Source organism: Triturus cristatus, chromosome 2_1 (assembly GCF_964204655.1).
Source record: "Triturus cristatus chromosome 2_1, aTriCri1.1, whole genome shotgun sequence".
NCBI lineage: Eukaryota > Metazoa > Chordata > Amphibia > Caudata > Salamandridae > Triturus > Triturus cristatus.
Window position 1 is genome coordinate 1160685502 of NC_140581.1, and position 27928 is coordinate 1160713429.

Consider the following 27928-nt stretch of genomic DNA (forward strand, 5'->3'; position numbering starts at 1 on the left):
CCAATTTATTGACCACTTTTTACAACCTTGGGTCCCCAAAACAAAATCCTTTGTGAGGGACACCATGCACATCATACAACTGCTGGAGGGGCAGGCATTTGATGTGCACACACAACTTCTTGTAACACTAGATGTGTCCTCACTTTACACATCAATCCCCCAAGATAAAGCATTGGATGTCATTAGAACCACACTAGACGCACGGCAGAGACCGCACTGGATTCCAACTGACTTTTTGATTTCACTACTGGAGATTGCTATGAAAAAGAACTATTTAATCTTCAAAAAACAATTTTACTATCAGTGCAAGGGAGTGGCGATGGGGGCTACCTATGCACCGAGTCTGGCCAATATCTTCATGGGCCACTACGAAGAGGAACACTTGTACAGTCATGAAAATCCATACCTCAATCAGATTGCGGTATGGAAACGTTATATTGACGACGTCATAATGGTGTGGTCCGGCAACACCAATGAACTGAATGAATTCCATAACTGGCTTAATACCAGGACAAGGGACATTCAATTCACAATGACAAGCAACAACGAATCAATAGATTTCTTGGACCTCACGTTTCAAGTAGAAGAAGGCTTACTATACTGTGATCTCTATCGAAAACCAATGGAAAGAAACACATTGCTGATGTATGATTCACCTCATCCTCGAAACCTGAGGGATAATTTGCCCCACGGGCAATACCTCAGGCTGAGAAGAAACTGTACCAGAAGGATAGATTTCTTTAAAGAATCAGAAACCCTCACAAGTCGCCTGAAGAAAAGAGGTTACCCGACTGGACTATTGAAACGGGCGAAAAAACGTGCCTGGTACTGTCCCCGCGACCAACTCTTGGAGGTCAAGGCGAAATCTATCGAGTCAGATAATATCGTCTGTGTAACCACATTCAATACCAAGAGCAATGATATTAAGAAGATTGTTAAGAAATATTGGAACCTGGTGGCAAGTGAGCTACAGACTAACCAAGACCCTATCTTCGCCTTCAAGAGAGGCAGAAATATCAAGAACACCGTCGTCAGGGCATTCCTAGAACCCCCCAAGCAGCTGGACCTTAGAAACTACCTTGGTCTCCCACCAGTGAGCGGACACCATAAATGTGGACAATGCAAAGCGTGTGATCAATGCCAAGAGGGAACGACATTCACATATAACAACAGAACGTATAAGCTACCACACTTTACCAACTGTAATAGCTCCCATGTGATATACGCCATCCTTTGCCCCTGTGGCCTAACATATGTTGGACAAACCATCCAGAAAGCCAAGGCTAGAATTCTACAACATATGAGCAGAATAAGATGTAAAGTACAGGGTGCACCCATGGTTGAACACTTTATGACACACAATCACTCCCCTGACAGTATAAAATGGTGGATTTTAGAAAAGATCAGTCCCAATGCAAGAGGAGGTGCAATTTCTGTGGCCCTAAACTATAAGGAATGTAGATGGATTCACTCGCTCAGCTCGGTACAGACTGGGTTGAACGAGATAGAGGAGACCGCAAGACAAATGGGACAACTCTAGCCACTTAGTACATACCCTGACCATGTCCTTTTTCTCTTGAAAATGTATTGTAATACTAGAGACAATTCTGTTATCAAATGCACTGTACATATTTTGCACATAAAGCTTGAAATATTTTCTTTGTTACACTGTATAAATTGCGCACTTACGTTTTTTACTACTATACACGTTCGCATTTTAGAAAATTGTGAATGTTTTTATACATGCATGCATGCAATATAAAATGTGAAGACATGATGTAATAATGTTTGAAGGAATAATGCATGAAGAGACCTGAATATGCTCATAGATGTACTGGAAATTTAATTCTAATTGGGACCCCGGAACTGTCAATACGATGGGAGCCCCTGTCTGGGTGATACTGTATACACTGTGTAAATACAGTTTGATGCAAACTTTTAATCACAATATACCTGTCCATACAATCTGTTTAGGACATTGTACACCCATGTCCCTTACACGCAAGTAATCCAACATTAATGCAATATATAGGAGACTCATCTCTGTATATATGCGTAACATATTGGCCATTGTACTTCCAATGTACACATATGAGTCCTCAGTTGCTTAAAACGACCAGATTGGTTTTTTTCACATCATTACAGGCCAACGCGGTTCGCATACACTGCGTTCACCGCCCCTAGTATTAATTACGAGTCAATTTTTACATATCATGTATCTCTACCAAAGTTGCTTAGCAACCAGACCTGCCCCCAAGCTCATGACGTAGCCACGGACCACGCTCGGCGCGTTACCTAGCAACGAGCTCCAGACGCATTTGCTCAGTACATGCGCAACGTACACGCGCACGTTCAACACGCCACAACCAGTTTATTAGGCAGCCGTACAAAGAAACAACTGTCAATACGATCGGAGGAGACAGGACGAATGCCTGAGCCCCTCTTTGAGTAACCTGAGACTCCGGTTTTCAAATCATAAGGTGAGCATAAGAGTAGTGAAGGTATAGAATGCGTAGATGTCTGATGTAGATGCGATCTGCTCACATGAGGCTAATTAATCCCTCCTTCTACTCAGAACCTTTATTGAGAGAACAAAGAGTGATCGCACCTCAAGACTGGGTGAGTGATTATAAGCATACAAATAAACATACATCTGGTCGAATTACAGCTAATACTGCCATTAAAGGGCTAGTCCTTTACTATTTCTCATTTCCTCATCTAGAAATCCCCACAGAGGGAGATTTAACGGTGTGCAGGAGACTCATGCTTCCATTAGGGCTTTTGCCTAACTAAACGAGGATTCTTTAACACGCCCTGCAAGCAGCATTGGGCTTTCTTAGGTGAGTCATCACCACGTGTACCATGATTAGTTTTAGCACTCCATATTTCAAGCACACCTGACCATACACCTTACTATCCAACAGGCTGTCACTTCCCTGTCCCTGTCCTGATGAAGACCCGCATTGACTAGATAGTAGTGCAGATCCTGGGTTGAAACGTCGACAAATATCCCCTGGACCAGTTGAAAGACTCTGCGCAAAGACCTATTTATTCAGTCTGCAGACCTACTTAAATATTTGTTTTCCTGGCCTTTTTAAACCGTCGAAACCCTTCTAGTCACTTTGTATATATTACGCACTATCACTACATCACTGAGCACCACATGTCACCTTGTCACAAATTATATTTCACTTTGTGCCTTGACAGCCTTGCAAAATGTAATTTGGGTATTTATAAATGACGCAATTTATAAAACTCTTGAATACACCTTATGGTCTTTGTGTGTGTTGCTTATGACTAATTATCCTTTCTATGAATAAACCAAAGATTGGTTCAATGGTTTAAGAAATAATTTTCACCCGACAGAACCACTGTTACTTTTGTATACGATTGCCCAGGTTCTGAGGGATACTGGGTTACCCCATTGCTATTATAAGTGCCCTTTATGGTTAGCAGGCAGGATCGAGGCAGATCTGTGCTGCTATGCTTCTTGTGGAATGTATGTCTCGACTGTGGGTTCGTGATATGCAACAGGTAACAAGAATAAAAGCAGCTTCCAAGCAGTGTGTGTAGCTTTAGAGAAAAGATGGGTAAATGGAATACTGGAATGACCTGTTCAGTTTTACGTGTCAGGAATTACTTAGCCTTAACAGTTGGCAAGAAAAACGTAATTTTATTTGTTGAGTAACAATCATTACACTTCACATGAAACAAATGTACAATATTTTAATACAAACCAGTAAATATCACATTTTGCCAAATAAGGGCTGGAATCAGACGACATTTTTAAAAGTCATAAACAAACTCATTGTAGAAGCCCATTATTAGAGCATAATTATGGATGTTGTTGGGTTTCAAATATATCCAAAAGTATAGACTCTAAGATCTACAAAAAACACATATGCATGTGTAGATGTCCAACTATAATTTGGCGGATGCTCTTCTCAGAAATCTGCCCGTTTAAGATTATTTAAAATATGCAAATGCACCATAACTTTTCCAATCTTTACGAGGGCATATTTAGATATAGAAAAAACGAAATTGAAAATGTTAAATACTGGCAGAGTTATACATTTATGGGACATTTATCCCATTTCCGTTATTACTGTCATGCTCCTTCAGTGTGAATATTCCAAGTTCCCAAAGTTACAACAGTAAAAAAAGAAGGATTTTCCCCTTCATAAGTGGAGTATGGATTTGTAAATCTTCACAAAAAATGTAAATGCTTTTTTTTGCAAAACTAAGGAACACTTTTGTGCAAAAAAAACATTTGGGAAATAGCCCCAAATCAAAAAAATCACCTAATTTGTGTATTTTCATTTAATCCCTATTAAGCTATCATATAACTTAAAAAATAAGATTCATCTAGACAAATTGGTCTGTTTGATAGACCCTCCGTTCCCACTGCTTTTTTTGCAGAGTCAAAGTCTTACTAAATTGAAATGCACGTTCCATTGACCCTTCTCCTCACTACTGAGCTTCAACATATGTCGCTTGACCAAGAGCAAACAAACTATCAGCACTTCTGTGTATTGTGATTTTCCGCAAAATCATTTAATAAGTGCAGGTAATAACATTCTCGTATTGTTAAGTACAGTACATCACATCTTTTTAGCCATTGACGGAATGGTGAACAGAGCTGATGGGCTTTACTCTAAGCACTTCTGCAAAGCCTTCTCCAAACCAACAAGTGATGTGTACCATGTCCAGTGTGAAGTAATATAGACGGTCCTCGCAGCGCTTCCTCCTGTATACGGAGCGAGGATCGGCTCCTAACAATGTTGTTATGGCACACTTTGCTTCTTCTGGGGACTGGAAATATTTAAATGGCGTTTTTTCAGGATCTGTATAGTAAAAAGACAAAGCAAGTATAATGCTAAACCGAGGAGCACAATATGTTCACTTCGAACAGTTGTTAAATTATCCTTCCATCAAACTAAAACTACTTCTGTTTGCAACGAGTGATTACTATACGTACACATAGGTATAGGCATGCCTTTCAATTAATACATTGAAACAGATTCACTTGTTTCCCTGGCTTAATAATAATACATGCTTAAAAGGTCTTAAGCTAAGGAACTATCAATATAATTCAGAAACCCTTCAGTGTGAAGTACTAGTTTACTCCTCTTCTCTTGGGTGTGATTTGTCCGTGAAGCCCCCTACATACATACATACATACATACATACATACACACACACACACACACACACACACACACACACACACACACACACACACACACACACACACACACACACACACACACACACACACACACACACACACACACACACACACACACACACACACACACACACACACACACACACACACACACACACACACACACACACACACACACACACACACACACCTGAAGCTTCTTGCCCCTTCAATTCTGGCACGTTTTATTTATTTATTTCAGCAAGGGTTCAGCAGCTGCACATTGCTACATGTAGATCTTTTGCCCAGGAGCTGTTCTCTGGACCTCTTTCTCATGTGACCATTTTTAGGTCGAGCCTTGACAGCGCATGCGCTGTCTGCAAGACATGATGCATCTCTTCTGTGGACTTTTGTCACACCCACCAACTGCCATTGGTTCTTTCTTGTGCCATTCTGAAATTATAGTACAAAAACGTGGGGAGACCCAATATACCCTTGGCGGCATGGGCAGTTAAATGATGAGTAACAGGTGCCTACAAGGGATTTCGTTTCACAATCCTTATTTTTAGTGTATTATACACAAAATCACTTGGTAATTCAGTCCACATTGATCCTGAACCTTAGAACAATCAAAACATTTGTGAAATCTACAAGTACTTATACTCAGTCAGAAGATGATGTCAACAAAACAAATACATGTATATTCCGGAGCACTTGTAGAAGTGCTTCTGTTCTAACAGGTGAGGGCGTTATGACAATATGACAAGCTGACACCAACAAGTGTCTGGGGCAGCAGGACCTGAAAGAGCTGAGCAACGATACACTGCCACAAGAAGGCTACATGGGGTTAGCATAGGGGCGCAATCTGTGTGGATTTATACAAAGGACCCCCTAGTATCGTCTGCATAGCTGATGCCTTGTTTAACTATCTGATTCGCTCCGAAATCACTGCTCAATAAGTGATTCCATGTTGTTCACAATAAGGTACATGCACTTATGCATAGGGCTGCTATCATTTTGCAATACCACAGGCTTGTTTTATTTTGGTATCAGGGCCAATCACGTAATGCATAAAAAAAGTATGGGAAAGGTAACTCGAGACATGGCTGAAAATAATACAATATTCTGTAACTAATCTGCTGGCCTTTTAACCACGGGTAATTTACGTTTATTTATAGTGCTAGAAGGTCGCAGTCTGTGCCTGAAAGCACTGTGTCATAAGCAAGACATCAAGAAGAAGCTTCAAATGACTCGATCAAATAAGGCCGTATACTGGCTCCAAAGCTGCCATTAGATGTGCTGTGGTGAGATGGCTAGTTTCGTCTTTCACTGCCTGCCCTTAGCTTCACAGTAGCGCAGACCACCCCGCCCTCCCTTTTCTAACAGCCAGAGGAGCCTCAAGCATTACATTGACCATTCAGGAAGAGATGCTTTTTTTAAACAAAAAGTAGGGAACTGTTTTTGTAAAATAAAATAGATTTGGAACGCCGTTCCGAACAGATCAAGGGCACTTCATCCACTGGGACCAGGTCCTGCTAGAAAAGGGATTCATGTTGGTCTCCCTCGTACCCACTGCTTCCTCCATGATCTACCCTCTAATATCACAACCTGAAACCATTCCAAGGGACGAGAACTGGCTACTGGAAAGAGAGGCAGTGCTGTGTAAGTCTCCTATGTGCCTTGACCCAAACCCTAACTTTAGTGCAAGAGGCGACTAACATGAGTGCTGTTTTCGTAGGGGGTGGGAGTGATGCAACTTGGCTCTCATTTCTCGAGGACCAGAAAACCTATGAAAGTCATACTCCGAGTACAATTCAGGGTTAAAATGGAGATTCACGAACTGTCATTATTCAAGCAAATATTTAACCTAGTACTTATGGAAGGGTCATTCTAACGTTAATAGTTCACAACAACTGGATAGTATTCAATTTCTGTGAACTGCGAAGGAAAATTAATTCCTCCAGAAGAGAAACACGCTCTACTTCACTCATCCTTTTCATCTGCATTTTTAATAGGGTATTTTGGCCAAACCAGACAGTCTGAAATAAAGCCACTAAAATTGACCAGACCTGTAGTAATGATATCATCACTTGAAGTCTTGTTGTGAGAGGACGTTTCCAGCAAGTATGCGGGACGTCGGATGTGGCCCAAAAATGAATGTTACCCAGAGGTGTGGTGTCAACTAGCTCATTGGTGGCGATGGGAAATGTAGTCCCAGCCCACATATCTGAGTGGCTGATGTTCGAAGGAGTTCCCTGGTTAGGTCGAGCATCAGTGCTGACCTGTTGTATCTGTGTGTGAGGCTATGGCAAACCCACCCATTGTTATTGGCTGTTAGCTGCGGCATTCAGAAATGCTGGCTTCTGATTTATTTGTTACTATAATAGTCTCTCCTTTGTGTGGCTCCTTCCTCCCAAGGTGATTTCACTAATGGTTTCTTTTGGTTGTCCCTTTTTAATTGCAGCAGTTACCTGGCTCAGTGCGGCACCTGATTCATGGACAACGCACTTTCTTTTTCACACAAGCTCTCTGCCCTCACCCTTATTTGGTTTCGTTTTCATATTTCCTGCTTTGTTTAGTATCAGCATGTAACTGCCGTAACACCATTGTTTACATTTAATTACAATTATTATGCTATAGTTCCTAAGTGCAGCGAGGGGTGATTAGTCATTAATTTTATTCTTGAAACGTATTTGTATAATCTATTCATGGGGTTTGGGCATCTGCAGTAACCCGAGCAACTACTCAACATTGCCGGACTGCCGGACTGTCAGACTGCAATGGCGACCACTTTTTAACTTGGGTATGGACCATAGGATAGTCCTACCTCTATCTCCATTGCCTCCAGCACATGGGTGACTATTCAAACATACACTAGACTCAGCTTTTCTGGTCCATTCTTGTTTTTTGATGTCGAGCCTAGTGTAAACCAATAGTTCCTCCTATTGTTGCTGTGAAACCTCTCTCTGCTGTCACTCACAGGCAAGAGTCCACAGAGGATATATTTCAGTCGTGAAAAAATGTCCTGTTGCAGCCAGCACGTTTTGGGAGGTAAAATAAATACTGACTGGTTTTGTGCATATTTTATGGACCCGGTGCCGGGCTCTGGGGAAGCAGAGAGGAAGTTTTTAAGGATCTCTTGCCGGTTCACATGTGCCCCACATACATAAATTCAACTTTATTACAGGAAAGGACCGCGGCGTTAGTAATTATTGCACATTCTTTATTAACTTGTTTTATATAGGCGCACATGTTTCGGGTAGGTTCTTGTAGCCGATTGTGCTTAATTGCCACACTGGACGTGGTCCTGGCATCAGTGGCAGTAAAATGTAGGAGCTTATTTTAAAGAACAAAGGTCCTTAGCATAGGAGGAAATAAGGAAAGCATTTCTACATAGACTACAATGAGCACTATGAGTAGTCTTCCAATGTCCAGCCGGACAGAGGAACATTTATTCAAACAAAATAAAAGGGGAATGAACGGAATAAGGGAAACAACAAGGGTGGAAAAAGGCACAATCCTGTACCGAGCTTGGAAGTAAAGGGATGGAGAGAATAGAAACGAGAAAGAAATAACAGGCAAAGAAATTAGTTAAAAGAAGAGCAAAAGGGGGCTTACATTACACGATAATCTTACGTAAGCTCATACCAGCGAACAACACAATAGAAATTACACAGTGGTTAAATTGTGGTGTTTGCTAAACAAGTCGACGTTTCGATCCCTAGCTCTTAATACTATGGGATCATCATCAGGACTAGAATGTGAACTGTTGCCTGATAAGTTGTTCAAACAGCCTGTAAAGTTATGAGACAGGAAAAAAGGAAAAAAGAAAATATACAAGATTCAAACAGTAATTATGGTCCACCAAACTTTAAGCATATCTAGTCGACAACCGTTTGGATAATGTAGAACATATATACATATGAATAAGAAAAAAGTGGGGTGAGCGTGATGCTCGACATGCGGACAAGAATGACAACGTTGCTGCGTGCTGTAGCACACAGTACGAGTAGAAGACCCATATGGTCAACAACGGTGAATGAGCAACATTGGATGTGAAATTGCCCAGTGTTGGCAGTGAGAAGGATGTCAAGAAGGCGTATGCGGGTGGCGAAGGGCGGTGTCAAGCATGCCTGGAGATGAAGCAGGAGAGTGCTTAGTGCCGTGCCGAGATAAAACGTTGAGGACGATGACAGTTGTGGTGGTATGACAAGAAGCGGCGCGGTGTTGGCGGCACATGCTCGCTGGCAAAATTAGTGCGTTCGGAGTGTGAACCGTTGATGAATGCTGACAGGACACGGCGCAGTGATGGCATTACGGGCTCCTAAGCAACCGAGGAGCGCTGACCTGGCGAGCGGCTCTGCGGGTGCCTGATGCAAGGAGGGAAGCCCGCGGCTGTCTCAGGATGGATCTAAAGGAGGAAAGGGGGATATGATGAACCTGGCAATAAGGAGTAAACCGGGAGACTCTGGAGGCTGGGCGTGTGTTTACCTTGGGCGAGGAGAGAAAAGGTCCGTAGAATGCCGGTCAGGCAGCCAAGGTCGGCGAAGGCAGTGCGGTGATGACACAGGGGGGATCCAGCAGGCGCTGTGGAGTGCTGGAGCTGAGGGAGGGAACAGAAGTTAGAGGGGGGAGTCTTGGAGCGTGAGGCTGCCGAGTGCAGAAGCAAGGTTAAAAGTGGGCTTACCTTGGAGGAAAGATAAAAAGCGCGGGAGGCCGGAGCGAGTTGTCCTTTGAGCCTGAAAGAAGGATGGGCTTTGGGATAAGTTCGGGCAGCGGAATTGGCTGCGAACTGGTGCGGGACCGGAGCTGGAGGATCGTAAAATGGTAGTTAGTGGGGAGGGGACTGGAGCATGGATTCGCTCTAGCGGGTGGAGTTTCTAGCTTAGGCTTACCTTAGAGAGAGTCGCCGGAGGCCGGAGGGAGCAAGAATCTGCTGTTCCTTGAGGCGTAATAGCAAGGAAACTGCGGGGTGGCAGGTGTGTTAAGTAGGCGGCATGGCAAGGGACAAGGGGAGGAGACATAGAAGGAGGACTGTGGAAAGGATCAAGTCCACAAAAAACAGTGGCCATGATGGAGTGGAGTACCGCATTGGCAGACATCTTGTAACGGTGAAACTGAAGTGAAGTGAGTTTCTTATAGTGATGGCTATAGACAGCCGTGTGATATGATGCTTTGTGCACATGCTTGGAAAATAAAGAACTGTTCAATACATATTAGCAATTGAAGTAATGCATTTCTGACCATGATAAATAGAAGCACATAATTAGTGATCACAGTTTGTGTGAGAGTTTGGGAAAAGTAACAGACACGTCTTCAACGTGATGCAATACAGTTAAAGGGGGAGAGAATTGACATAAAATGTAGCCATAATGTTCATACATTTACATTGTTCGTTTCATACTCGAACAGTTTAGTCTAGTAGTGACAGTCATGCTAGCTGAGAGTGACTGGGGTGAAAAAAATCAAGTAATTCAGAATTACACTTGTTTACAGTAAGGATGTCCAGTCTTCTGTCCTATTGAGCCCAGTATTAATGGAATCAAAGAGGATGATTGCCTTTAATTCCCCTCTGTTTAAAAGTTGGGCCATATTGCCACCCCTTTGGGGTAACTTCAGCGATTTGAGGACTGTCCAGCGCAAGTCATCTTCGTTGTGATTGGCGTCAGTAAAATGTTCAACAAGAGGAGCGTTCAGTGTCTTGCATCGGATGCGACTTCTGTGCTGACAGATTCTGGTCTTGACTCTTTGCGTAGTTTGTCCAATGTATATTTCCAAACAGGGACATTGGATAAGATAGATAATGTTGCAAGAGTTACAATTGGTGAAAGCTTAACAGTGCACTGTGATGTTCTTAAATGTGAAACTTTTACCCTCAATGGTGAACACACAAACATTACACGAACCACATTTCGAATGACCAATGATGGGGGACAGACCCCAACTAGCAGGAAGAGTGGTGTTGGGAGCGACAGGTAATGCAGCCCTGGCAAAGGTGATCCTTCAAATTTTTGCTTTTTTTGAAAGCGAATAGTGGTTTTTCAATGGTGAGGTTACCTGCATTTAAGACAGGCCAATGGTGCAGTATCGTTTTTCTCAATTTGTTAGATACCAGGGAAAAAGTAGTCACGCAAGCAATTCTCTGCAGTTCTTTTTTGGGTTTAGGGGTCAGAAGGACTTCCCGGGGACAATACCAAGCTCTTTTAGAAGCATATTTTACAATTCTTTTTGGGTAGCCTCTGTCTTTTGGTTTAGAGGCCAGAACAGATGATTCTCTAAAGTAGTCAGCCTTACATGAGCAATTTCTCCTAATTCTCAAAAATTGAGAATACGGCAATGAGTTCCTTAGAGCCCTAGGGTGATTGCTGGCGTAGTTAAGGAGGGTGTTGCGTTTAGTGGGTTTGCGATAAAGGCGTGTAAGTAGTTCACTATCGTTGTGAAAAATAGTGAGATCTAAAAATGCTATGGAGTCAGTGTCAGTAGTAATGGTAAAGGACAGCCCAGAACAGTTGTTGTTCATCCAATGTAGGAATTGGCGTAGAACATCAACGTTTTGTCTCCAAATGATGAAGATGTCGTCGATGTATCTACGCCAAAAGACGATGCCTGGAAAGAAGGGATTTGAAGCTGTCAGAATGACATTAGTTTCCAGTTGGTCCATAAAGAGCACTGCCAGATTTGGGGCAAAAATCGCACCCATCGAGGTGCCTTTGATTTGCTGGTAGAAGGTGTTGTTGAAGCTGAAGAAATTGCGGGTAAGACAGAGTTCTAAGAGCTGTAGTATGAAATTACTGGGGACAGCGTGTGGGCGTGGGCGTGACTCCAATATTCTTTGTATTACTAGAAGGGCAGCTGTCTGAGGGATATTGGTGTATAACGACTCCACGTCCATGGTACATAGAGTCTCTGACAAGGGATCAAATGGATGATGCTCAATCATGTTAATCATTGCCATTGAGTCTCTAACAAAACATTGAGTGGTGGGAATGAAGTCTTTAATGAAGAAATCTACATAAGTCCCAAGTGGTTCTAAGATTGAACCACAAGCAGAAACAATGGGGCGGCCTGGAGGGATTGAAATATTTTTGTGGACTTTGGGGAGCGTATATATGACAGGAGTGCGTGCTGATTTTACATTCAGAAAATTAAATTCCTTTTTAGAGAGGAAGCCGGCACGGAGTCCCTCTGTGGTCGTGCTGAGGATTAATCCCTGAATCTCTTTAGTGGGGTTCGATGCTAACCTCATATAGTGTTCTTTGTTGTTAAGTTGGCGTTCGATTTCTGATATGTACGCTGTTTTTTCTTGGAGCACTATTCCGCCACCTTTATCTGCACTTTTGATTACCAATGAGTCGGTATTTTTCAGCTGAGTGATAGCTTGTTTCTCTTTGAGTGTAATGTTAAATGGAATGAACCTTTTATTACTCTGTAGGCTAGAGAGGTCCTTCAGTATCATTTTCTCAAAATTGATTACCTCTGGGGGTACCAAACCAGCTGATGGTAGAAAAGTGGATGGGGGCTGAAAGGGAGTATTGGCCGTTTGTTCTGGCATTGGATGCAATTGAAAAAACGCTTGTAGGCGGATACGGCGAAAAAATCTGAGAAGCTCAGTTTGTAGATCCATGAAGTTAGGTGGGATTGTTGGAACAAAGGATAATCCTTTTTTGAGGAGAGAGAGTTCGTCTGGGGTCAGTGAGTGGGAAGAGAGATTAAAGATGGGAATCACGTCAGTGTGTTGATTGGTAGGAGTATCTGTCATTACCATTGGTAAAAATTGTTGCATGTCCTTCTCTCTCCCGGTGGGTTGTAGGAGAGCAGCACCCTAGAGTTCTCTCTTAAAGGAGGGTGGGGCGGGTTTGCTCACGAGGTAGTGCTGGAGAGCCAAGGTCAGCAGAATCCCCATGTGCCTCTAGTTCAGTGGGTAATTGTGGCATGAAGCTGCAGTTTCACTACCGCCTTGCCTGTATGTGGGATTTTCGCCAGTATGGCCAGTCCACCTTGAAGTGCAATGGGTTTTACTGCTCTGTGCATGGCAGGTAGCTGGTTAAGGTAGTCTGTGCAGGAGGCTGAAGCTTTGCGATGCTGTGGGTGCGGTGTTGCAAGATCTTCCAAGGCTGCATTTAATAGAGGTACTTCACTCTCGCTGCCGGGGAGACACTTGCTAGATTTAGAGTTTGGTGCTCCTCTCCTTACACCTAAGGGCATTGGGTATGCCGGAGAGTAAACAGTGACGGTCGCATGAACTTGTGCACCGGCATTGATCTGAGTTACACATCTGTCTGAATGGTGAACTGTAGGTAATACAAATTGCCAGTGCTACTGGCTTCAGATTACAAGAATTTAATGGGCGTGGCACTTGGCATGCGGAGATTTCAAGTTGCTTCTTTGCCTGGTGTAAGCAGATCTCAAAGTTCTGTTTTTTTTTGTTTTCTGGTACTGTAGCAAGTCATTTGTTTGGCAAACTCCACATTAAACATGCAGCAATGCAACGTAACTGTAGGACAACATACTTACTCCCTAAATGGGACAAGATGGGGGATTTGAACTTGTGCCCTATGTTCATCATGAAGTAGCTCCATATTGGGTTGCTACCTAGTCAGCATCTTTTCTAGGATTCGTGTATCAATCCAGTAAAAACATGTGCTGTATTCACAGGAGGAATCTGGACACAACATTTAACATAGCTTGACTCCTTCCACATGGATGTGAATGTTTCGACTTCACCACAATAAATCTGTGCAGACTTAAATTTTCTCAAGTTTTGGTCGTTTTTGGGTTGTTAGCTGCTTTGCGTAACATCTCTTTTATTACAGTATTTATAACATTTTAGGCACTTCAGAGCAGAAATTTGCTATAATCCAGTTGACAGCTAAATACTTATAAGGCCCCAAAGGCGAGACCGATTGCATTGCAAATGCTTGTTTTTTAATACCACGGAAGCTACACACTGATTTCTTTACAAATACACACATAAACATAGATATACAGATCTATATATTGTCACTGTGTAGTTATGGTTCTGCCGGTACTTCCATTGAAAAGTAATTTTTTTGATTTGTCTATAACTTTTGACACAGTGGACGGATTAGCATAAAACCTGGCAATCACAGTGAGTTATGATGTGTGTTGAGCCGTTTATAACCATAACTGGCAGTTTTGGTAGCTTTAAGCATTTGAGCACGAACCATTACTATGTTTTTTTGAAGTGTTCCCCGACCCCCTCCCCCGCAGTGAAAGCATATAGGATACAGTACCCCCTGCAGTACTTTATAAGGATGTTGCAAGTCACCTCAGAGTTCAGTGTGACCATATAGATTACTAAGTTACTTTACAAGGCTATGGAATTCTTAGGTGACTTGCAATATCCTTCTAATTTACAGCAGGGGGTACTATATTTTTCAATAATTCACACCATAACCCTTACTGAAAACCACTTATATACTTGAAAAAAAAATCCGATTGGCCGCACTCTGCTCGTCCTACCAGCGTGTTACCCCAAAGCATTGAGGTTCATGAAGTAGCGTCGGCGGGTACGCCTATGCCAAAAGTTTAAAATGAAAATGAGTGTCGCGTTAGCCATCCCTGGACACGTGTTTCGAGGTAGTTGCCTCTCGTCAGCAGGGAGTAGGTATGTGTGTGGGGTTGCTGCGTAGGCTGCCGAAAAATATTCTCAGGTAAAGTACCACTCAAGGCGCGCAGGTGCGTAGCCATGGGCTCGTCAGCCCCACCGGCTCAAGGGAGCCTGAATATAAACAAAAATCCGATTGGCCGCACTCTGCTCGTCCTACCAGCGTGTTACCCCAAAGCATTGTGGTTCATGAAGTAGCGTCGGCGGGTACGCCTATGCCAAAAGTTTAAAATGAAAATGAGTGTCGCGTTAGCCATCCCTGGACACGTGTTTCGAGGTAGTTGCCTCTCGTCAGCAGGGAGTAGGTATGTGTGTGGGGTTGCTGCGTAGGCTGCCGAAAAATATTCTCAGGTAAAGTACCACTCAAGGCGCGCAGGTGCGTAGCCATGGGCTCGTCAGCCCCACCGGCTCAAGGGAGCCTGAATATAAACAAAAATCCGATTGGCCGCACTCTGCTCGTCCTACCAGCGTGTTACCCCAAAGCATTGGGGTTCATGAAGTAGCGTCGGCGGGTACGCCTATGCCAAAAGTTTAAAATGAAAATGAGTGTCGCGTTAGCCATCCCTGGACACGTGTTTCGAGGTAGTTGCCTCTCGTCAGCAGGGAGTAGGTATGTGTGTGGGGTTGCTGCGTAGGCTGCCGAAAAATATTCTCAGGTAAAGTACCACTCAAGGCGCGCAGGTGCGTAGCCATGGGCTCGTCAGCCCCACCGGCTCAAGGGAGCCTGAATATAAACAAAAATCCGATTGGCCGCACTCTGCTCGTCCTACCAGCGTGTTACCCCAAAGCATTGTGGTTCATGAAGTAGCGTCGGCGGGTACGCCTATGCCAAAAGTTTAAAATTAAAATGAGTGTCGCGTTAGCCATCCCTGGACACGTGTTTCGAGGTAGTTGCCTCTCGTCAGCAGGGAGTAGGTATGTGTGTGGGGTTGCTGCGTAGGCTGCCGAAAAATATTCTCAGGTAAAGTACCACTCAAGGCGCGCAGGTGCGTAGCCATGGGCTCGTCAGCCCCACCGGCTCAAGGGAGCCTGAATATAAACAAAAATCCGATTGCCCGCACTCTGCTCGTCCTACCAGCGTGTTACCCCAAAGCATTGAGGTTCATGAAGTAGCGTCGGCGGGTACGCCTATGCCAAAAGTTTAAAATGAAAATGAGTGTCGCGTTAGCCATCCCTGGACACGTGTTTCGAGGTAGTTGCCTCTCGTCAGCAGGGAGTAGGTATGTGTGTGGGGTTGCTGCGTAGGCTGCCGAAAAATATTCTCAGGTAAAGTACCACTCAAGGCGCGCAGGTGCGTAGCCATGGGCTCGTCAGCCCCACCGGCTCAAGGGAGCCTGAATATAAACAAAAATCCGATTGGCCGCACTCTGCTCGTCCTACCAGCGTGTTACCCCAAAGCATTGTGGTTCATGAAGTAGCGTCGGCGGGTACGCCTATGCCAAAAGTTTAAAATGAAAATGAGTGTCGCGTTAGCCATCCCTGGACACGTGTTTCGAGGTAGTTGCCTCTCGTCAGCAGGGAGTAGGTATGTGTGTGGGGTTGCTGCGTAGGCTGCCGAAAAATATTCTCAGGTAAAGTACCACTCAAGGCGCGCAGGTGCGTAGCCATGGGCTCGTCAGCCCCACCGGCTCAAGGGAGCCTGAATATAAACAAAAATCCGATTGGCCGCACTCTGCTCGTCCTACCAGCGTGTTACCCCAAAGCATTGTGGTTCATGAAGTAGCGTCGGCGGGTACGCCTATGCCAAAAGTTTAAAATGAAAATGAGTGTCGCGTTAGCCATCCCTGGACACGTGTTTCGAGGTAGTTGCCTCTCGTCAGCAGGGAGTAGGTATGTGTGTGGGGTTGCTGCGTAGGCTGCCGAAAAATATTCTCAGGTAAAGTACCACTCAAGGCGCGCAGGTGCGTAGCCATGGGCTCGTCAGCCCCACCGGCTCAAGGGAGCCTGAATATAAACAAAAATCCGATTGGCCGCACTCTGCTCGTCCTACCAGCGTGTTACCCCAAAGCATTGTGGTTCATGAAGTAGCGTCGGCGGGTACGCCTATGCCAAAAGTTTAAAATGAAAATGAGTGTCGCGTTAGCCATCCCTGGACACGTGTTTCGAGGTAGTTGCCTCTCGTCAGCAGGGAGTAGGTATGTGTGTGGGGTTGCTGCGTAGGCTGCCGAAAAATATTCTCAGGTAAAGTACCACTCAAGGCGCGCAGGTGCGTAGCCATGGGCTCGTCAGCCCCACCGGCTCAAGGGAGCCTGAATATAAACAAAAATCCGATTGGCCGCACTCTGCTCGTCCTACCAGCGTGTTACCCCAAAGCATTGAGGTTCATGAAGTAGCGTCGGCGGGTACGCCTATGCCAAAAGTTTAAAATGAAAATGAGTGTCGCGTTAGCCATCCCTGGACACGTGTTTCGAGGTAGTTGCCTCTCGTCAGCAGGGAGTAGGTATGTGTGTGGGGTTGCTGCGTAGGCTGCCGAAAAATATTCTCAGGTAAAGTACCACTCAAGGCGCGCAGGTGCGTAGCCATGGGCTCGTCAGCCCCACCGGCTCAAGGGAGCCTGAATATAAACAAAAATCCGATTGGCCGCACTCTGCTCGTCCTACCAGCGTGTTACCCCAAAGCATTGTGGTTCATGAAGTAGCGTCGGCGGGTACGCCTATGCCAAAAGTTTAAAATGAAAATGAGTGTCGCGTTAGCCATCCCTGGACACGTGTTTCGAGGTAGTTGCCTCTCGTCAGCAGGGAGTAGGTATGTGTGTGGGGTTGCTGCGTAGGCTGCCGAAAAATATTCTCAGGTAAAGTACCACTCAAGGCGCGCAGGTGCGTAGCCATGGGCTCGTCAGCCCCACCGGCTCAAGGGAGCCTGAATATAAACAAAAATCCGATTGGCCACACTCTGCTCGTCCTACCAGCGTGTTACCCCAAAGCATTGTGGTTCATGAAGTAGCGTCGGCGGGTACGCCTATGCCAAAAGTTTAAAATGAAAATGAGTGTCGCGTTAGCCATCCCTGGACACGTGTTTCGAGGTAGTTGCCTCTCGTCAGCAGGGAGTAGGTATGTGTGTGGGGTTGCTGCGTAGGCTGCCGAAAAATATTCTCAGGTAAAGTACCACTCAAGGCGCGCAGGTGCGTAGCCATGGGCTCGTCAGCCCCACCGGCTCAAGGGAGCCTGAATATAAACAAAAATCCGATTGGCCGCACTCTGCTCGTCCTACCAGCGTGTTACCCCAAAGCATTGTGGTTCATGAAGTAGCGTCGGCGGGTACGCCTATGCCAAAAGTTTAAAATGAAAATGAGTGTCGCGTTAGCCATCCCTGGACACGTGTTTCGAGGTAGTTGCCTCTCGTCAGCAGGGAGTAGGTATGTGTGTGGGGTTGCTGCGTAGGCTGCCGAAAAATATTCTCAGGTAAAGTACCACTCAAGGCGCGCAGGTGCGTAGCCATGGGCTCGTCAGCCCCACCGGCTCAAGGGAGCCTGAATATAAACAAAAATCCGATTGGCCGCACTCTGCTCGTCCTACCAGCGTGTTACCCCAAAGCATTGTGGTTCATGAAGTAGCGTCGGCGGGTACGCCTATGCCAAAAGTTTAAAATGAAAATGAGTGTCGCGTTAGCCATCCCTGGACACGTGTTTCGAGGTAGTTGCCTCTCGTCAGCAGGGAGTAGGTATGTGTGTGGGGTTGCTGCGTAGGCTGCCGAAAAATATTCTCAGGTAAAGTACCACTCAAGGCGCGCAGGTGCGTAGCCATGGGCTCGTCAGCCCCACCGGCTCAAGGGAGCCTGAATATAAACAAAAATCCGATTGGCCGCACTCTGCTCGTCCTACCAGCGTGTTACCCCAAAGCATTGTGGTTCATGAAGTAGCGTCGGCGGGTACGCCTATGCCAAAAGTTTAAAATGAAAATGAGTGTCGCGTTAGCCATCCCTGGACACGTGTTTCGAGGTAGTTGCCTCTCGTCAGCAGGGAGTAGGTATGTGTGTGGGGTTGCTGCGTAGGCTGCCGAAAAATATTCTCAGGTAAAGTACCACTCAAGGCGCGCAGGTGCGTAGCCATGGGCTCGTCAGCCCCACCGGCTCAAGGGAGCCTGAATATAAACAAAAATCCGATTGGCCGCACTCTGCTCGTCCTACCAGCGTGTTACCCCAAAGCATTATGGTTCATGAAGTAGCGTCGGCGGGTACGCCTATGCCAAAAGTTTAAAATGAAAATGAGTGTCGCGTTAGCCATCCCTGGACACGTGTTTCGAGGTAGTTGCCTCTCGTCAGCAGGGAGTAGGTATGTGTGTGGGGTTGCTGCGTAGGCTGCCGAAAAATATTCTCAGGTAAAGTACCACTCAAGGCGCGCAGGTGCGTAGCCATGGGCTCGTCAGCCCCACCGGCTCAAGGGAGCCTGAATATAAACAAAAATCCGATTGGCTGCACTCTGCTCGTCCTACCAGCGTGTTACCCCAAAGCATTGTGGTTCATGAAGTAGCGTCGGCGGGTACGCCTATGCCAAAAGTTTAAAATGAAAATGAGTGTCGCGTTAGCCATCCCTGGACACGTGTTTCGAGGTAGTTGCCTCTCGTCAGCAGGGAGTAGGTATGTGAGAGGTACTAGACCTGATAATTTTTGGCAGTCTACAGCACCCCGCATACGTACCTGCTCCCTGCTGACGAGAGGCAATTACCTCGAAACACGTGTCCAGGGATGGCATTTTAAACTTTTTACTCGTGGCATAGGTGTACCCGCCGCTGTCACTACATCCTCCAGAATCCTATGGGGCTATTTGCTAGTATGACGAGCGGTGTGCGACCCACTTCGCATTTTCACTTATATACTTGATGTAGTGCTCTTTCATACAAAATAGTTAGGATGTTTTTAAACATGAACACAATTTAAACATCTAGTGTAAGATTAAACATACCATAAAGCAGTTAGATACTTGTTGCAAAATATGCTAGACACATCCTCTTTCCTACACTGTTCATCTAAAAAACGTGGCAGAAGAAGGAAAAGCCATGTTCTACTTTTTACAGTGCAGTTTAAATTATGCTCTCCAACCTGCCTTTCCACCAGACAACTGGCTCTGGCAGCAGGCATTGTGCAGTCAGAATTCAATTGTAATAAGTTTAGTGGATATGCAACTTATTTATTACAGGAAACTAGAGACGTCACACCTCGCCTGTGTTAGACCTGGCATAATGGGCGTGTGTTTCCCCTGTATTTTTTCCTTTACCTGCTGTGTTTTGCTGTGTTGGATTGTGTTTTGCTTCTCTAGATGTTTTGGGCACTTTGCCACTGCTGTTCAGTGCCAAAGTGCAAGTGCTCCCTTTGTAAATTGTGGTTATGGATTGGTGATTCCATGATTGGCATATTTGATTTATTCGTCAGTCCCTAGTACAGTGCACTCTGTGTCCCCAGGGCCTGTAAATCAAATGCTGCTAGTTGGCTTGCAGCACTGATTGTGCCACCTACACAATCAGCCTAACAACATGGTCTCAGGCCTGCCATTGCAGGGCCTGTGTGCAGTCTAGTACTGCCATGCAGACCTGGCTAGTGCACCCACTTGTCAGGCCCTAACCTTCCCTTTTCATACATGTAAGTCACCCCTAAGGTAGGCGTGAGGTACCCCTGTGGGCATGGTGCAGTGTCTGTGAAAGATAGGACATGCTCTGATGTGTGAGGCATGTCCTGATAATGAAATACTCCCATTTAGTTTTTCACTATTGTAAGGCTATCTGTCCCCATAGGACAGAATGGGGAGTTTGCTCATAACATCTTATGAGCATTACTGCCCATGGGAACAAGATGGGAAAGTAAAGTTTGATATGGCTGCACTTAGAATGTTAAGATTAATCTTTTAGTGAGGGTGATTTTTACATTCTGGGTTTGAAAATGCCACTTTTAGAAAGTAGGTATTTTCTTTCCTAATCATCCAGTGTGCCTCTTCTAGGTTGTGTATAGACTGTCTGGCATTGGAGTGACAGGGGCTGGGGATGTGCATTCTGTTCAGACAGCCACTTGTGGGCGGGGGGGGGGTGGTTAGGTGTGTCCTGCCTTTCCAGGGTGAGTCAGGGCTGGGTGAATAGATCTGGGCTGCATTCAGAGTAGCGGGAGGAGATTTCTTTTACACTTGAATGAGCCTGGTCAGTCTTGGACAATGCCATCTCCACCTTCTGCCAGGAATCTGCACCAGAGAGGACAGAACTGGTTTTGGCCAGACAAAGAGCTTCTCTGACACAGAGCACAAATGATTTTGTATTATATAAAGAGGAGCCCAGACCCCAGACATTTAGATCACCCTGGGAATCAAGAGGAACCTTTGCCAACGAGAAGAGCTGGAGAGCCAGAGTAGGAATACTACCCCTCTGCTGTTTGCTGTCTGGGTTTGCCTGCAGTGGCTATTTTCTGCCAAGGAAAGGGAAAGGACTTTGCTGTGTCCCATGCTTGAGGAAGATCTCAAAGGGCTTGAAATTGAACTTGCCTCCAGTTCTAAGTCTCAGGGACATAAAGACTTCACCCTCAGTCCATTCTGAATTCCTTTGCTGGGAGTTCTGACCTGCTGAGAGGTGCCTGCCAGTGTCCTGGACCTCTGGAGTTTGTTTGGGGACTGGGAACTGCAAGAACTGTGAAAATCGACGCATCGCCTGTTTCCGACGCACCGCAGCGGTGCAAGAAGAATTTTCCGACCGCCAATAAATCGACGCATCGCCTGCTCGCGGCTGAAGTGTCTGCTGTGCAACGAATCCTGTGCACTGATCTCCAACGTCCGAGATCACCGCACCGATTCTGACGCAGGCACTATAGGAGAAGAACAGGCAGGGCTGAAATCATTGCAGCGCATCCCGGGTCTTCAAGCATCATACCAGATCATCACGCATCGCATTGAAGCATCAAGTCTGTTGCATCGTTGGGGGACGCAGTATAAAACCGACGCATCACCTCTGCACGCACTAAGAAACCGACGCCTCACTTCCTCTCAATTAAGGAACCGACGCATCACCTTCGCTGCGCAGCTGTAAGGAACCGACGCATCAACTTCCCCAGAGAAAGAAACCGACGCGTCACCTTCCCTGCGACCCTTTTTGCTTGCATTTTTCGACACATCCAAGGTACTTTGTGTAAAATGTTGTATCCTACACTTTCTTGGAACAGAGTTATTTCTACCTTATAAGAATCATATTTTTAGTTCCATATTGTGGATTTTTGTAGTTTTTGGTCTTGTTTGGTTTAGATCGGATTAATTATTTTTCTAAACTGGTGTGGTGTCCATTTGTAGTGTTTTCAATATATTAGTGTATGTGTTCACAACTGCTTTACACACTGCCTCTGAGATAAGCCTGTCTGCTCGTGCCAAGCTACCAAGGGGGTGAGCAGGGGTTATTTTAGAAGTGTATCCACCTTACCTCTACTAGGAACAAGGGCTCCTATTTGGACAAAGGTGCAAACCCTTGTCAACTAGAGACCCCCATTTCTAACAACCGGTATTAAGGAAATTAGAGAACGATTGCAGATCACATGCTGTTGAGGACTTAAACAAATACTGTTGGACTTGGTCGAGTCTGCAGAGACACCCCCAAATTTTTTGCCTTCACCCCTTCTGTTTCCTAAACTCGTTTATTGGCTGCTAACCAGTGCTAAAGTGCTTGTGCTCTCCCCTAAAACATAGTACAATTGGTGTACACCTGAGTGGTGCATTTAATTTACTTGTAAGTCCCTCGTGTATAGTGCCACAGGAATCCAGGGCCGGTAAATTAAATGCTACTAGTAGGCAGCAGCACTCATTGTGCCACCCACCAAAGCAGCCTTTTAAAATATGTCTCAGGTCTGCCATTGCTGCCTGTAGTATTTAAACTGCCAATTGGCCTGGCAAAGTAAACTGTTTGCCAGGCCTAGACCTTCCATTTTCATACAAAATTAGCCACCCCTAAAGTAGGTCCTAAACAGCCAATAGGAAAGGCTGCATTAAGTAGGACATGTTTTTAAAATAAAGGTTTATCATGTCCTATTAATGAAAAACTCCTAAATTCGTTTGTCCCACCTGTAAGGCCTACCTCTCCCATTGGATAATTTTGAGATGTCTTATTACACTTACAAAGTCATAACTTTTGATTGGGAGACTGTAGAAATGCCATGTATGGACTCAAACGAATTGTAATTTAAAACCCTCTTTAATGGTAAAGTCGGATTTTAGATTACAATTTTGAAAATGCCACTTAAGAAAGTTGGCATTTTGTTGCCCTAAACTTTCTGAGGCCTTCTAGGAGTTTCCAGATGTCTGGGCCTGTTATGTGCTAATACATCGGGAATGCGTACTGGGACAAGACAGCGGCAGCAGGATCTTGGTGTGGCTGGAAGAAGGCCACCGTACCAGGATGGCAGGGGTTAAGCTGTTCGCTGCAAACCTACATTTCAAAGGGCTGCCTGTAGCACACTCACAAAAGAACTTGACATCAACCTTTTGTCACCCTAGACCTCTTGAAGCCTGGGTAGGAGAAGGAAGGAACTTTCCAAAACTAGATGTGGGGGTGGGCTAGAAGTTTCCCCCACTTCAAAAGGTGGCGGCAGGTAAACATTTTATCCCGCCAGGAGCCACTGATCAATACCCTCCTGGGCCTGCACCCATTACAGAGGATGGACTGCCTTGTTCTCCAGAGGCTTGCCCTGCTGCTGGAGTCTTGCCTTGTTTTCCAGAGGACTGTCCTGGTGCTTGAGGCTTGCCTTGTTCCCTAGAGGATTTCCCTGCTTTTTGAGCCCTTCTCTGCAAAGAGGACTGGACCTGTTCCCTTCATCCCAGGCTACCTGAGTGACTCCAAGAGTCAGTGGCTAATCTCTTGTTCTCAGCTACAGGAACACAACAAGCTCCAGAGGCCTCCCTGCAACTGCCCAGCTGACCGGCTGCAACTCACCCTGCCTGGATCTGCAACTGGACCTTCCTGAGTCCTGCTGGTCTCTGCTGGAGTCTGTTCCTGATCTCCAAGAGGTGCCTCCCCAGCTCCTGGACATTTGGCTGGCATGGCTCCTCCTGTGAAATCTTGAAATTTTAACTCTGTGCGCCAGACTTTTAGAAGGTACCTTTTTCAGCTGAACTAGCCCGGTCCCTGTATCCGGCCCATATTCCATCGCGGTAGGTCTGAAATTGTGACGATGTCCCAGTTTAACAGACCAAAGTCAGCACTTTCTGCTTCTTTGAGCTAATATTGCTTAAACCTGTAAATTGCATATCTCCGGTTCTACTCATTGGATTTTTGTCGTTTTGGTCTCATTCTATGAATCGAAATGTATATTATTTTTCAACATTGGTTTGGGATTTATATTCCTGTTTGTGTGCTGCATAAATAGTTTACACATTTCCTCTAAGTTAAGCCCGACTGCTTTTGTGGCAGCTACCAGAGGGTTAAGCGCAGGTTAATTTAGTGACTTTTGTGGTTCACCCTGACAACCACTGTAGTTGTTGTTTCTGAAAGATTTTCAAACCCAATCAAAAACCCAATTTCTTACAAGCACAAGGAAGAATTATTGAACACAGACCAAAAAATACTCAACTAGATTCTAGCAAAATACCTACACTAGTATCTTCCATAGCTGGTCCACCCAGATCAGTCGAGTTTTATCCCTCGCAGAAACACCCTCTGGAACTTGACACTATTATCGCATGTGCTTCAAGAACCCTGTCTGGATCATGATCAGTATGATCTGACCTTTTTGGACATAGAAAGGCATTTGATTCTGCCTGCTGGGACTATATGTGATGGGTGCTCGATAAGAGTGGGGTTGGATCCCAAATTGATAGTGTAGATCAAGCTGTTGTACAAGGAGCCACTGGCGAGTGCACCCTACGTCAGAGGGGATTCTTTTACAGCGCTGTACCTGATAGCGATGCCCTTTGTCCCCCTTACTATTCTCCCTTGCGATGAAGCCAGTATTGTGTACTTTGTGACAGATGCTGCAGGGCTGTAGTGTCCAGGTGGGCCTGGCAACCCATGTAGTATCATTATACACAGATGGCACTTAGGTTCATTTGTGCCAACCAGACAGATCGGCCCAATCCTGTTAAATGTGATGAAGGGATTCGGACAGCTCTCGGTGTTATATGTGAATCACCTAAAATCAACGTTTTTCTCAGTGGGGAAGCTGAATGGGGTTTGCATGGCTCCCTGCAGGGGGCCTCCCTTGGAAGACAGATAACGTAAATTATCTTGGTATGTACATAGCGCATGGGCTGCAACAGTGCCACACACTTAATATAGGTTACGTGCTCACAAACCTCCAGCCGTCCATCCATTTTTGGCACACCCTGAAATTTTTCCTGATGGGGAAAATAGCCTTGTTTAAAATGGTGGTGCTACCACGTTGGTACGATGTATTGCAGGGCAATATGTATGAAATCCTTCAAAGCACCTTTCAGGAACTAGACTGCATTCTGTTAGACTTACTGTGGGCAGGGAAGAGATGTAGGGTAGGCTTGGCCAAGCTTAAATTAGAATGAGCCAGTGGTGGTATGAAGATACCAGACATCAAGATGTACTATTTGGAATCCCACCTGCAGCACGCTGCTCACTGGTCTGAGGAGGAGCCAAATTGGGATATGTCCCTATTGTCGGGCAAATACGGTGGTGCTGATTTGGGGTCCCTATTGCTCCGTGGTAACAGAACACCCGGGACTTTGCCACATGTGACCAAACTGGTATGTAGGCTCTAGGAATGGCCAGTGCAGAGTGCTTCATAGAGCGCCTTATGCACTGGACTGGAGATATGGAAAATCCCACCAATTGCACAAATAGCGCAATCGATGGCAATAGACCGTTGACGAGAGGGGGCTATGTCACTTTAGATGAATTATACCTGGCAGGCCAATTAAATACATTACATGATGCAACTGAAACGTTTAATCTGGGAAATTGGCAGTTCCTTCAATATGCCAAGATTGCAGCCACGGCACAGGAGATGTGGCTGGGGCTCCCTGAGGCCCCGGAGCTCATACAGACATTTGACACTCTGCTGACGATAACAGGAAGTCAAATATTCATCCCACACATATACTGTTCCCTCCTAACTGACAGGCTGCAGCCTCCCCATAGATTGAGGACAGGTGGCGTGAGAGGAGTGAATTCCCCTTCACATCTGCGGAATGGACTCCGATACATACAAGGCTGCGGGAAGTCTCAATGAATTTGAGATTTAAACATATTCAATATAACATAATCCATAATGCGTGCCTCTGCCCACAAACTCCTACATGCTATTTATCCCGGCAGGGACTCCGGGTGTGTGCGCTGCAGACACAAATCATCAGACTTTTTTATGTCGTGTGGGGCTGTCCTCAAATCACACCTCACTGGGATGAGATATTCCAACATTTGCATAGGGCTACGGGCCTGACGATCCATAAAGAGCTAAAACACTGTCTACTGGGCTTAGTCCCCACAAAGAAAAAACAAAACTTAGCAGACGATTTATAATACTTAGGTTGACATCGGGCAAACAACGCATGGCCATTAAATAGCTGAGCCCTAGGCATCTCTTGACAGCTGAATAGCTGAGAGATATGACAGAATGGGCCAGGGTAGAAGAACACATATGAAATAGGAGAGACTCGATGATAGACTTGCAGATGATTTACTTGCATGGGAGGGGCCATGTTGGTGGGTTGCAAATGCCCAAGCAATAAATAAAGATGCCTTTAAATGATGTTAATTCCAAAATACTTTATTTCGGCAACATGCCATAAGAGTTTTGTACAACATAGCGCAACACCATTCTGTATATATCTTGTCACATTTTCTGCGATTCAAAGAGAGAGGTCAAATGTAAGTAAAGTGAATTATGTGACAATCTTGTTGGGGCACAGGGAATATGAAAGAAAAGGCTGTAGGATGTTATTTTTTTTGTATCACTCAACAAAATGTAAATTTCTGTAAATGATTCTAAAACGTTTGGGAAGCACTGATCTAGGACCATCCAGTTAAAGGAACTTAACTATAAAGCTTGTGTCCTGCTGAGATGGGAAATATGTATCACACGTTACGCTGCTTGCTGGACAACAAAGTGTACAACAGGACAATTTTCTCCACATTTAATTAGAATGTAACAAAATTAAATTGTTTTGGTGCGAAACACTATGAGGACATTAAAGACTTTTTAGAAATAACTTTTCTAGGAACTCTCATGGTGATATCACTGGGCTCTAACTAAAGAGTATATTACATGCAATGACAAATTATATAAATACGTCTAATGCCAGGTGAACCTCAAATGCTGTTTTCTTCTAAAAAGGTAGATGCACTTAGTCATTTGGAGTGGTACACCAGGATGTGGACTAGTTTAAGCTGTGAAAGATTAGTGTTTCTTTAGAGAGGCATCTACACATTTTGAAGGAAACCTGGGATATATTTATACAATATGCAAGTGAAAGGAACAAGGACTTGAAATCAATAAAGGCTGTGAATACTGTAATTATTTGATTAAGAAAGTGGTACTTCAAAGAGACAGCATATTAACTTAAAAATAATCATGTATGTGTTTCTTTATCTCTATTTTCAGTTTTTGAATTTGTCCTCGTTAGGACAAAAAAATATGTGTTAAAGTAACTGTAACTGTCTCATCATGTCACAGAGAAGCACACAATTGGCATCAACGTATACAATATTTGATGTAGGTCACATTGTGTGTTTGTAGTGACACACACACAGTTTGGCAATGGTATTTCTGTGCACACATCGTGAGAAATATTGAAAAAAGCTTTGTTCACTTTTTCTTTTCAAGTGTGCTTTTTATACTCATAGTCCTGATGATGGTCTCGATGACTCCTTTGTATTCTTAAGGTTTTGGTTGTTAGGTTGTGTTGTAAGATTCACCACGTAGGACCTCCGGTGAATTCAAATTTATCAGACATTTGTAGGTCTAATCTGGTGGTTTCTGTATATATGTGACCTTTCATTTATTTGTTTGTACTTTTTTGTTTTGTACAGAATGTATATAAACATTTTATTGTCATTAAACTATTGATTACTTACATATCTTTTTATATGCACTCAAAAATTCTTTCAACATAGCTAATATTCAACCTTTAATTGGATCCTGAAAGCCCAATCTAAAAAGTGATAAAATATAATTTACATAATTTCTTTAGGAGTTTCTTGTTGTTCTGATCTACC

The 27928-nt window shown here is 44.7% G+C and overlaps 1 protein-coding gene across 2 annotated transcripts in view; it reads right to left on the reverse strand.

Annotated features, from left to right (window-relative positions):
• Positions 1–3653: 3653 nt before the first annotated feature.
• The window catches only part of TRMO (tRNA methyltransferase O), a 227917-nt gene continuing 203642 nt past the window's right edge, over positions 3654–27928 (reverse strand). For both annotated transcript variants that reach the window (XM_085636606.1, XM_085636607.1), the window contains exon 5: positions 3654–4844. In XM_085636606.1, the coding sequence (XP_085492732.1) occupies positions 4612–4844 (233 nt within the window). In that variant the 3' untranslated portion in view covers positions 3654–4611. The remainder of the gene's footprint in view (positions 4845–27928) is intronic.